This window comes from Xyrauchen texanus, chromosome 21, assembly GCF_025860055.1.
Source record: "Xyrauchen texanus isolate HMW12.3.18 chromosome 21, RBS_HiC_50CHRs, whole genome shotgun sequence".
In the NCBI taxonomy this organism is placed as follows: domain Eukaryota; kingdom Metazoa; phylum Chordata; class Actinopteri; order Cypriniformes; family Catostomidae; genus Xyrauchen; species Xyrauchen texanus.
Genome location: NC_068296.1, coordinates 17,243,198 through 17,255,650, shown reverse-complemented (window position 1 = coordinate 17,255,650; position 12,453 = coordinate 17,243,198). Strand labels below are relative to the sequence as shown.

General features: G+C 35.1%; 1 protein-coding gene across 1 annotated transcript in view; it reads left to right on the top strand.

Annotated features, from left to right (window-relative positions):
* LOC127661915 (CD82 antigen-like) overlaps nt 1-12,453 on the top strand; it is a 32,756-nt gene that overhangs the window by 555 nt on the left and 19,748 nt on the right. The window contains exon 2 of the mRNA XM_052152873.1: nt 11,644-11,716. Within this exon, the coding sequence (XP_052008833.1) occupies nt 11,654-11,716 (63 nt within the window). The 5' untranslated portion in view covers nt 11,644-11,653. The remainder of the gene's footprint in view (nt 1-11,643; nt 11,717-12,453) is intronic.

Sequence of the window (12,453 nt, the reverse complement as noted above, 5' to 3'; positions counted from 1 at the left end):
CACTTTGGACTGACCAAAATAACTTTGATAGTGTGTAATGCAAGCACATACACTGATCAGCCACAACGTTAAAACCACTGACGTGTGAAGTGAATTATATTTATTATCTCTTTGCAATGACACCTGCCTAGGGGTGGGATATATTAGGCAACAAGGGAACAGTCAGTTCTTGAATTTTTTTGTTTGGAAGCAGGAAAAATGGTCAAGCATAAGGATCTGAGTGACTTTGACAAGGACCAAATTTTGATGGCTATATGACTGGGTCAGAGCATCTCCAGAACAGCAGTTCTTGTAGGGTGTTCCCTGTATGCAGTGGTTAGTACCTACCAAACGTTTTCCAGGGCGACAGGTGAACAGGGTCACGGGCGCCCAATGTTCATTGATGCGTGTGGTCAGATCCTATAGATGAGCTACAGTAGCACAAATTGCTGAAAAACTTAATGAATTTACAGGACATAAAGTAACTGATTTGTTGTGGCTGATCGTGTATGTGGAATAGGTCAGAATGTAGTAGTGCCCAACCAATATGGGATTTTTGAAACCGATACAATACCTTTTCTATGTGGACACTAATTTTGCTCTGAGAGGACTATGCAAAGGTACTCAGAAGTCTGCTTTCTTAAATAATTTTATCAAAGAATATTTGACATTATTATTATATATTGTCAACAAATTCTAGATATGAATACTGAGGAAATAAAGAATAAATAAAAATACAATAAATAGCCTTAAAAAAATAATCAGTAATGTTTAGTATCAGTCAAATGCTGACCATTAGGGCTGGGACGATTCATCGATTACAGAAATACGTCGATTTGCATAACATGCGTCACAATGGAATAATTAAAATGGCATCACCCGGTTTAAGCATGGATTCCCCGAAGAACAAACTGCAGCTAAAAAAAAAACTTGCCCATGGTGATCTAAAGCATGTGAGTTTTTAGCCGGAGACCCAAAGATGCCGTGCTGTAGAAGATATGCAAATTGGAAATGGCTTATCACAGCCGTACAACCGCCATGAACAAAGATTGAAGTGAAAGCATCCCGGAAGTGAAAGTAATTTCTGCACCGCTGCTAATGTAACTTTACGCAATGCGTCATCTAATTTTGTTATTTGGCCGTTTTATATTTTCTGTTTACTTTAACGACCATGCAGCCCTCTACATTGCTAGTAAATTTCGCACTATGCGACAAAAAACATCTGTAATTAGCCACTGGCAAGTACATTTTAACATTTCACTCACCAGTGAGTGTGGAGGGAAAAGCACTTGTGTCGAATTCACTTGAACTCCAAACACCTCAGGGAACCGCACCGCTGACGTCACAAGAGCAGCTCTCTTGAGAGTGTGTGAAGATAAACCACTTCTCAAGCGCTCTGATGAGCACGCCGTCTACAGAGGTGTGCGCAAATCTAACAAGGTATAAACGGATTCGTTTTGTGAACGCAAAGCACTCCAGGTTCACTTTACGGCCATGTAATGTTAAATATCCGTGGTCATTGTGGGTTTATTCACAGTGTTATAACATGCAGTGAGAGTTATTTAGACATATTTTGATAATTAAAATATCATTTTAATTATTTTATAATTTTATTTGACTGTCATTCATATGTTTTTAAGCCTGAAAAGGAAATCATATACCCTTATTTTATTATATGACCCAATCTAAATATAAATGACTTTGTTGTGTGCATGAAGCACACATAGTGAGTTTGTATGGTAATTAATCATCATATTCGTGAAACACCTAATACAGACAATTAATCATCATAGTCCTAAAACAGTAATCATAGTCATAATCACAATTAATTGTCAGCCAAATTTCACAATCTTGACCCCTAATTTTCATTATTAGGTTCCTACCTTGTGAATTTTGTTACAAATGTTTATTTTACTGAGAGTTGATTAAAAATGCACACATTTTAGATATTCCTGTTAGAAAAACATTTAAGTGTTACTCAAATTTTACTGTTAAATAATTTTATGTTGGACTGCTAAACTCGAGGTTGCACAATGTTTTGATATTCCCCCTGAAAGTGACTTGAATTTATTTTGTTGTTGGATTGCTAAATGTAGATTGCACTTTCCTTTTACTCGAATTGAACAAGTTCTTACTTAAAATCACTCCAAAATAAAATAAAATTAATCTACATTTAGCAATCCAACAACAAAATAAATGAAACGAATGTAAAATTCAAGTCACTTTCAGGAGGAATATCAAAACATTGTGCAGCCCCATTTAGCAGTCCAACATAAAATCACTCCAAAATAAAATTAATGTTGGACTGTAAAATAGAGATTACCAGTTAAGACAGGGCTATTTGTGCTGCAGAATAATGCCCTCAGTGCACACTTTGTTTCTTGTACATTTGTTTAAGAGAAGATAATTTAGTAAAATATTGAAATATTTATGAAACATGTTTTTTATATATATTTTGGGTTAATTAATTGTTATATTAATCAATAAATAATAATAAAAAATCTTTAGAAATATCTGCAAATTAGTTGTTAGATTAATCGACTAATCAAAAAAATAATTGTTAAGTGCAGCCCTACTGACCGTTAAGTAAAGATGAAATAAATAGCTTAATAAACATCAGTACTGTTTAGTATCAGTCAAATGCTGACTATTAAAATAAAGAATAAATACAAATAAAATAAATGGCTAAATAAACATCAGTACTGTTTAGTATCCGTCAAATGCTGACAATATTAATACTGCCAGTCAATAAGGGGCAGGATGTAAAACAAGATAAATGTACACCTACTGAGACAAGAAATAAACGGCGGCAGCGGTGTTACACCGTATTCTGCTATACAAGTTCAGGGTAAACTTTCAATTAATTATTACATTTTGTAAATGCAATGACTGGAATTGTTCGGTTGAAGGGGATACCAAACTGCTAATCCGTAACAAAACAGTTTGATGAATACATGCTTACACATTAGCTTCCACTCAGCTGACAAGCAATGAAAGTAGCTGCGTGGTTAGCTTGTTAGCTATAAGCTTATTGTCACGAAGTGTAAAAGATGGGCAGCATTGCATCTCACCAACTATGTAACATCTTGGTGTGATATCAACACTCAACAGACACAATCGACCACCGCACCATTGTCTGCTGAGCTGCTCTGATGTTTACCTTTCAATCTGCTACGTTACTGACTGCACTGACAAACTATAGCTGGCTAACAGCAAACAAATGTGCTAAAAATGAATGACATGGTTGTCAGGGACAGGGTTAACGTTATATTAGTTATATTGAAAAGGGAAAATGATATTGGCTGACCGATATATCAGTCGGGCACTAGAATTTAGTTTGGTCTAAGCAGTGGGCATTTCTTCAGGTCCATAAAAGGTTAAGGGCTGGCCAAGATGTGTCTCTGGATTCAGCCCGAAGAGACAAAATACAGATGTTTCTGCTTTCACTTTTCCTTGCTGTTCTCAAGCCAGTTAAAAATGGGATTCCACTGGGTTTGAAAACTGCCCTGCCAAGATAGGCACACAGCAGATACTCTGAATGAATTTAATAGGCAGCTCTTTTATTACGAGGTTTGGAGGGTTTCTAAAAAAGGTTAAAAGGTCATGTATATGCTTAATTTTCCATGCAAGAACAACATTCCTTGTTGAAAACTACTAGGGCAGCACGATTTGTGGAAAATGTCATATTGCGATTATTGAGGTTAATATTGCGATATGCGATTGCGATATAATAAACAAATGGTATCATGTGTCAACTTGCTTGGTTATCAAGGAAAATGCACAAATAGATTACGGTACTGATAATGCTGAAATGTGTATTTCTCAACTCAAACATACAAACTAGCAACAACAACCACTATAAATGAACGGTGTTTTCAAATTAAAATTATATTTTTACAAAATTAAATAATATCTTTGCATTACTGCAAACTTGTTATTTTCTCAATATTACTCCTAAATAAAATAGAACAATAAATAAGAACATATAAATTTTCATGAAAATAAGCTTGTCCAAACAAACAGGGACATTTAATCAGGATGTAACATATAATTTGTATAAACTCTTTTGAAATGGAAACTGGATATAAAAGTGTGGTTCACTCAATTAAACCACTTAAACGGATGTTATTATCTCTTGTCCAGTGTGTGGATCATTTTCTGAAATCTCACTTTTGTACTTTTCTCCGTGCTGTTTCAGGTGCTGATATAAATTTGTCGTGTTGCCACGTGATGTAGTAACTTTCATTTTGCACGGTACCTCTCTCTGCTCAGTGTTGGTTATCTTAAAGCCAAAATATCGCCATATAACCAGGGTTTTTCCTGGCTCAAAATGAGGTGGTACCATACTGATCAAAAAAGTGACATTAAAAACACGTAAACCTTGGCTTTGCATTAATAAACTACTAATGACCTGGCAACTGAATACTAGTGTTAATATTGTCAGCTGTTTTTTTTTTATTTAATCTTAGTCTTAATCCTGTGTCAAATGTCCTTTTTACTTTTTTTCATATTTAGTCAACCTTATTCTACTTCTATTTATTATAACAATCGTTTTGTTTGACAAAGTCTGGGCAATTTTTATGTAGTTTTAGTCAATGAAAACTGTTGACATTTTAGTCATATTTTAGTAACATTTAGTCATATTGATATTTTAGTCACTGAACACTGTAAATATTTTAACTATAAGAGTATTATTGATGAGCATTTGTCAATCTTGTCTATCCAAAGCCAAAATATATATTATTGTTGTTGTAATTTTAGTGTTATTTTTCACACAAGATTGATCTTATCATGATGATCTCATGATGATGACGTTGCGAGCTGCAGACAGCGGGGGTGAGTGACGAGTGTCTCCGTGTTCAGTGCGCATCAGCCGGCGGAACTTTAAATCTCTCCCGGTCTCGACTCCCGCTCAGATTGGGTCTCTTTAGTGACTGGTTGAAGTGGCTCTGACCGCACAGAGAATGACAGTTTTTGAATTTGTGTTTATTTACATGTCACACTCCCGTATTATATGAAGCTTAATTAAGGATGAAATAAAGATATATCGCCATGCTGTGATCTGTGTTTCTATAAGACACTCGAGCTGCAGCGCTTCTCTCGTCTCGCGTGTCATCATTATAGACTGGTCATCTTTTTATTAGCTGTGTAGAAAATGGGCAAACAGTTCTCAGAGAGAATGGGCTGTCACGTCCACACATGCACTTATTTTTTTAATAAAATCGCATCATTTTGCCGTCATATAATCGCACAGGCTGACATTGCGATTGCGATATGATTAATCGTGCAGCACTAAAAACTAGTAAACTTTGTTGTACATCTAGTACATCAGGTTGCAGAAGAATGCATCTGAAGATGTAGCACTTGCATGTTTTGCATTTACATGTAAATGTGTTCATTTAGCAGACACTATCCAAAGCAACTTAAAAATGAGGAATACAGCAAAAGTGATTCGTTATGAGAAGGCAATTACATGAGAAGTTCTGCAATGTTAAGTTTCAAATCGCTTCGAGAAGTACAAGTAAGGAAGTTGAGAGAAAGTGTTGAAAGAATAGTTATTTTTCTGAAGAAAGAAGACCATGCATAGGATTGGGAAAGTGCTCACAAAAGAGATGCGTCTTTAGATGTTTCCTGAAAATAGTTAGAGAATCTGCTGCTCTGGTGGAGTTCGGAAAGTCGTTCCACCAGCAAGGAACGATGGAAGTGAAAGTCAGAGAAAGCGTTTTTGTGCCTCTGAAATCTAAGTTTGCTTGTAATGTGATGTCTGTGCTCTTTTCAATTCTGGCAACAAGGTAAACATAATTATTACAGTGACTGAAACAGTTACTGGTTACAAACTAGTGGTCGACCGATATGGTTTTTTTAATGGTCAATGCCAAAATCCAGAGAGCAGGGAGGCCGATATAATAAACATAAAATTGCTAAAAAAATGAATAAACTCTTAATTAGCACTATTTACTCAATTTCACCAATACCTTTTAAAGCTGCACTGTGTAAGATTTGTTTGGTTACAATTAATAAAAATAATTACTGATTGAGTAAAAAAAAAAAAAAACATGTTCAAAATCCATGTCCTTGTCTAACTCTGGTTCACTACAGTAAGCCTACAATAATCATTTTTATTTTGAGGGAATTTGAGCTGTCGGGTTTGGCATGAAATAGCAGACATATTCGTCAAATGTAGCATGAAAAAAGAGTACAGTACAACTTACTCTTACTCAAAGTATATGTGTCATATCTCTTGTAATCGGCAATCTGTTCATCTCGAAAATACATTGCTAATGTCTTGTGATTTTCCGTTAGCTGGAGTACTCGATCACGCGCCCATTCTATTCATTCATGTTTCATTTGCTAGTCTTAAACCACAAAACACTCAGTTTGCACTTTCTCTATTGCCTCAATGAAACCAAATTCAATTCAAATAAATCCAAATAAATAATAATAAATAAAACAAAGTAAATACTCATTTTCTTTTTACCTCTTATGTTTTCATCTTCTCCCTGATCCTTTGCCATAGTTGTTGCTTTCGTTTGGCTAGCTAATCATTGTTCAGTACTGTACACTGAACAAGCAATTTTGCAGTGTCTTTAAAAAATAAAACTGCATCCTTACACACCCTTGTGAGATGCGTGCTTTGAAAAACAGCTTATGTAAGATATACTATACATGTTGTCTTTTCATATATCTCATAAACAAGTAAATATGATTAAAATACAAAAAAATGGCCCTATTTGATTTTGCTTTATTAAAAAAATAATTGTAACTGGTTCACACATTCAATTATTTTCTTCTCGTAACCCTCCGAATGGATAGAGCTTGGCAACCCCCCCGTGAAGCTCCAGGTTGGGAACCACTGGTTTAAACGATGTATCTGCATATATGATATTTGTTTTATTGATATTTGCCTTTTTATTATTTAACAAAACAGTTACAGGGAACTGGTAAGGAGAGAGAAGGAGAGTGAAACATGCAAGTACTTTAACATTATGAGCTTATATGCAACCATTTAAATGAGACTGTGTTGCACACCGGTCTATTATTGTTGTAACACGATTGCACGTAACAAAAAACAAACTGTTATTGGTCGTTTACATGTCTCAGATGCTTCGCATTAGGGCTGGGCGACATGTAAAAATTATTTTATCGATAATCGTTTTAAAAATATCGTGATATATGATTAAATCATCAACCCCCCCTCCCTGCCTAGGGTCGGTGATTTTTTTTTTGCTTTATTGATTTTGCTTTAAAAATGTAATTCATTTATTAAAACATAAAATACATAAACTAAAGATATTTCTAAATTCAAATTGCACTTTAAACTAAACGATAAAAGCTGTAAAATAAAGTGATCAAAAAATCTTATTTAAACATTTACCATCTCCAACGGCTCCATTTGCCATCATCTGTTCTTAAAAATATAATAAAGTTTGTTTCTTCAACTGCATGTTTTGGATCTAACAGCATTTTGTGTCATGTGTCACTTTGAGACATCTTATAGGTCACCCGCCTGTTACGGATAGATGAGGAAAATTACCCACGCATGAAATATATTTGGATGATGAGCTTGCGGATTGGATTCATCCTTGTTGCATTTGGCGGGTGGCGGGTGCTTGTTGGATTGAAATTTGGTTGATTGTTGATAATGGTTTCCCCCCATGTTGACAATGCTTATGATGTGGCTGTTGAAGTCTTGGCTCTCATTTAACCATGGCTTGACCTTCTTTTTGACGGAGGGGTGAGAGTGTAGACTCATGGGGAACTGGGGCGTGAGACATAAGTGGAGCATTCACGCTGCCTCAGTTATGGTTGTCATAGGAATGCCCTTAAATCCCTTAGAGTATATTTTTCTGTGACCCAGATTGGGGAGTAATTGCACGAGTAGTAGTCAGCTAATTTAGGACCTTAGGATCAGCCTAAAGGGTTTGGTTATGTTTTAACTTTCTTTGGTGGTTGATATTAAAACATTATAAATTAGCTGGTGAAAACATGCTAAACAGTACATGAGTGTCCTATGGTTGTGTTAGGTATACTCTTGGTATTCAAACTGAAAAAAGATAATACCATTTATGTATTTACCTAATGGTTATTTAAAGGGTTCTAGCCTGTTGTCTGCTAGCTCCTTTCCCTGAGGACATCATTAATAATTTCCCTCAACTTCCCTTGTTTTCTCTGGAGCACGTGCTTTAGATATGTAGCATGATGGCTCTCATATTGAAGACACAAGTTAAATTCAATCCTGCTACATTGTCTCAGTTATAGAAGTAATAGAAGTAATAACTATGTGGATAATTTATTGAATAAACAACTATAGTGTCCTGTGCAGTTATTTATCTTTACTGGTCAAGAGTGCAAATAAATGTGCTTTTTCAAACTATACAAATAATATATTGGTTATAATATATTTTTAAAAGTTTAGCTTAGGGCTGTTTAAAAATATATGTTTTATGCATTTAATCACGATCTTGATTTGAACAATCCCGATATCGATTCTAAAATTTGAGAGCTCGTTCTTGGTTGTGTTGATTATTATATCTGTTAAATATAAAGCAATTGAACTGCACAGTTTGGGCCTTGTTGTTAATTTTTAAAGTAATTATTTCAGTAAGTATCAAATTAGAAGATTCCCTGTATAATTTAGAGCATTAGCTCAGAGATAATTTATTTTTGTTAGCAAACTGGACATTAACTGGACTTAAATATACCCAAATGAATAAGAATCAAATCAAAATCCCAACTAAATCAAAAGATTGTGATTTTGGAATTTAATGAAATCAGTAAATCTATATTGATACCCAGCCCTAGTTTAGCTATTGTTTTATAATTTAAAACCTAACAAACTTAATTTTGTGACATATTTTGCTTGATTAATTTTAAGTATTGTGGAAATGTCCAAAAAACTTTCGGTGCCACCTGTTACCTATCTATTTGACCAAATCTATTATAACTACAGCCAATATCTGTAATTTGTGTAGACTGTTAATGTACCTATGGATCAGCACTGATTGAAATTCCATAGTAACTATGCTAATGCACTATTTTGTCAATATAAACAGATTTAAAACAATTTACCATGTTTTAACTATGTTACTCCTATTTAAAAAAAGCACGTCATGTCAGCCACCCATTTACTGATTTGCTGTTGCATGAAATCAGTAAGTCAATAGCACTTTTCAATGGATCTTTTTTCTTGAATACAGAACATTAGCTTCAGGAAATTATTTGTGTATATAGCAATTATCCTGGATAAAATGTCTGGTCATGTCAGCCACCCATTTACTGATTTGCTGTTGCATGAAATCAGTAAGTCAATAGCACTTTTCAATGGATCTTTTTTCTTGAATACAGAACATTAGCTTCAGGAAATTATTTGTGTATATAGCAATTATCCTGGATAAAATGTCTGGTCATGTCAGCAGTGTAAAGCTTGTTTTTTTTAGATACCCCTTTGTGTTGTGCTAATAGGCCCAGGATAGGCTTTTGTCTATTGTATGTAATGGGACATCGTGCCATTGTTGTATAATTGGGGATTTCAGGGAGGACAGGGTTTTTTGCAGAGGGGATGTTGAGATTGAATAGAGAAAGGGAGATATCTGTACAACTGAGTAACAGAACAGTCACTGTAGAGATTATGAAAGGGCTGTTGAGAGGGTAGCTTGGCTTTTAGATTTCTAAATTGCTGCCTGCAACTAGGGATGGGCATTTTAGTAATTTTGTCTTCTTGAGTACTTGGACTAATTACTCAAGTACTCGTCGAGTTGTTGTGGTAATCAACATTATGCCACAAATGCTTTTGATTGATCTTTACTGATGCTGTGATATCCAGCAGATGGAAAATACTTCAATAAATCAGATGATTTGTATAAGGAATAACAAATTTTATTTGTCCAGAAATTAGTAAAATTAATAAAATATGAAATTATAAAGGAAAAAAAATTTAAGTTTGGTTCTTTAATTTTAAGTAGATATATCTTAAGGATATATCCAAGGACTAAGTCCTGGAATTAATCTAACAAAACTAAGTAATTAAATGAAAGTTTAATATGGATAGTAAGATGAGGCCTCAAAGTTGGAGATCAGAAGTTTGGTCTGAGGACCAAAAATTAATTTTATGTATTTATACCCTCTTTAGACTGTGCCAAGAAGATTCCTTATTTGGTACAGCTTGTTCAGCACGGTTTGGAGTTAACTCAGGGTTTTCAGGACATATTGTTATGACCTATTGAAGTGCGAAGTCTGCAGTTAAGTGGCCATGAGAACCGGGCGGAAAGACCAGAACTACACAAGTGTGTCTTATCTTGTATGTGCGTATGTGCAAGATTCCCATCTGCACATTGCTTGAAACAATAACATCTAAAAGGTTAGCACCAAGCTCTCTGAATTCAGCTCTGAAACCACACCAGATCAAAAGGGCAACAAGTTAATATACTAAAATGTATATACTTTGTCCCAAACAGTGCTCCAGATGGAGCACGGCCAGCGCTGAATCAGCTGGAGAGCAAGATAAGGGGCATCTGGAGATGCTGGTTCGAGAGAGAGATGCACGCGGCCATGTTGCATGTGTGTCTGTGTTCTTGTGTTTTATGTTGTTTTAAGTTCATTTATGCATTAAAAGTTTATGTTGATTGTTCAGCCGGTTCTTAAAGCATAATCAGATGAGCCAAAACATTTAATTAACACTGAACGGAGGATCTATAGAATTTTAGCCATTGAGTGGTTGGCATTTAAATTGTGCAGAATTCTGTGGCCGCAGATTCTGTGTGGGCCTAGTCACATGTTACTTAATGCTTCAGAAAGCCTCTTGAATGACTACCACAAATAAGTTGAGTCATATAGAACATAGTTGCTTTTTGTTGGCACACCTTGCTAATAACGAGTTTGCATGATCCCTGTTAAAACAAGGTTCGGTTGGTAGAGCGGGTCAGCCACTAATCGCAGGGTTGGTGGTTCGAATCCTGACCCACACGACTCCACATGCCGAAGTGTCCTTGGGCAAGATACTGAACCCTAAGTTGCTCCCAATGGCAGGCTAGCACCTTACATAGCAGCTCTGCTGCCATTGGTGTACAAATGTGTGTGTGAATGGGTGAATGAGTCACAGTGTAAAGCGCTTTGAATACTGTTAAGGCTTAAAATGGCACTATATAAGTGCAGACCATTTACCATTAAAAATGTTTTCCTTCACTTGTTCTTTAGAGATGCCCTCTCCCAAATTTGTCTGAGATTGTGTGATGGGGTTCTGTAAGATAATGTTTTTTATTATTTTACTATTAGAAACACAATTAAATGGGCCTAATATTTGTGGTGAAGCCTTGTTCGTTACTTTATTGGAACTGCATTGGAAACATTCAAATATTTTTTTTTACAATAATATTATTTTTGTATTATTCAGAAAAAGAACTGAAACTAATTAGCCAGCATAGAATACTAGAACTACACCACAGTGGTGTATAAAATAGTTCTATGTTTTCCACATTACATCAGTACAAAATTAGGCATTGCCACCTGCAAACTACTTTTGTTGTAGTTTATCTGAGAGTTTTTGAATAATTATCAAGTCCAAAACTTGAGTTACCCAGTGTAATTTCTGTTTTAACTACTTCAGCACTGGTTTTTCAACTATAATTTTTCCTAGAGTTTAGATTTTTTTTTCTTTCTCTATTGCAGATCAGCAGCCATGGGGAAAGGATGCATTTCAGTCGCCAAGTACTTCCTGTTCCTGTTCAATTTCCTTATCTTTGTAAGTGTACACTCCTACATTTTCATTCTTTGTCTCAGCGGGCACACTGCCAATGCACTCAGCTCATTAGCTCTGTGGCTCTTTGTCGATACCTCTGGTCTTGAGATCCACTGTAAGCTAATGTAGTTTAAAAGGGAGAATACCATAGAGAACTGATGTGAAAATGGAATGTTTGGGAAATCTGAAATAAATAAAAAAAAATCACATTAAAAATCCCCACTGAAATTTGTAACATTTTCTGTTTGAGTTTTTTAGACCACTGTTGCTCTAAAAAATATGGATATTTTAATTATTTTGAATATTTTTCTTATGGTTTCAAATTAAACTGTTAACATTAGGTTAAAAATACTAATTGAAATACGTACCTCAAATTATACAGTATGTCACCATTTTTAGATTGACTGAGAAAACACAAATATGATAGCCATCTAGTACATGACCTTCGTGACAATGTACTTTCTGTGCAGCATTAACCAAAAAAAAAAAAAAAATGTATACCTTAAATATGTTAAAAGGAATAGATTTCAGGATATTTAGTTTGAACAATTCTGAGTGTTGAATCATTATTTCTTTTGCAACACTTTGGCAAACTTTGGGTTGCCATGTTGTGACTCTTTTGCAAAGGGTTAAAAGATAATGTAAGATATGGGTGTGTGTGTGTGTGTCTCCCCTCTCTCTCTCTCTCTCTCTCTCTCTCTGATCTCCATATTCTCTCTCCTGAAAGCTTGGCCCTTTAA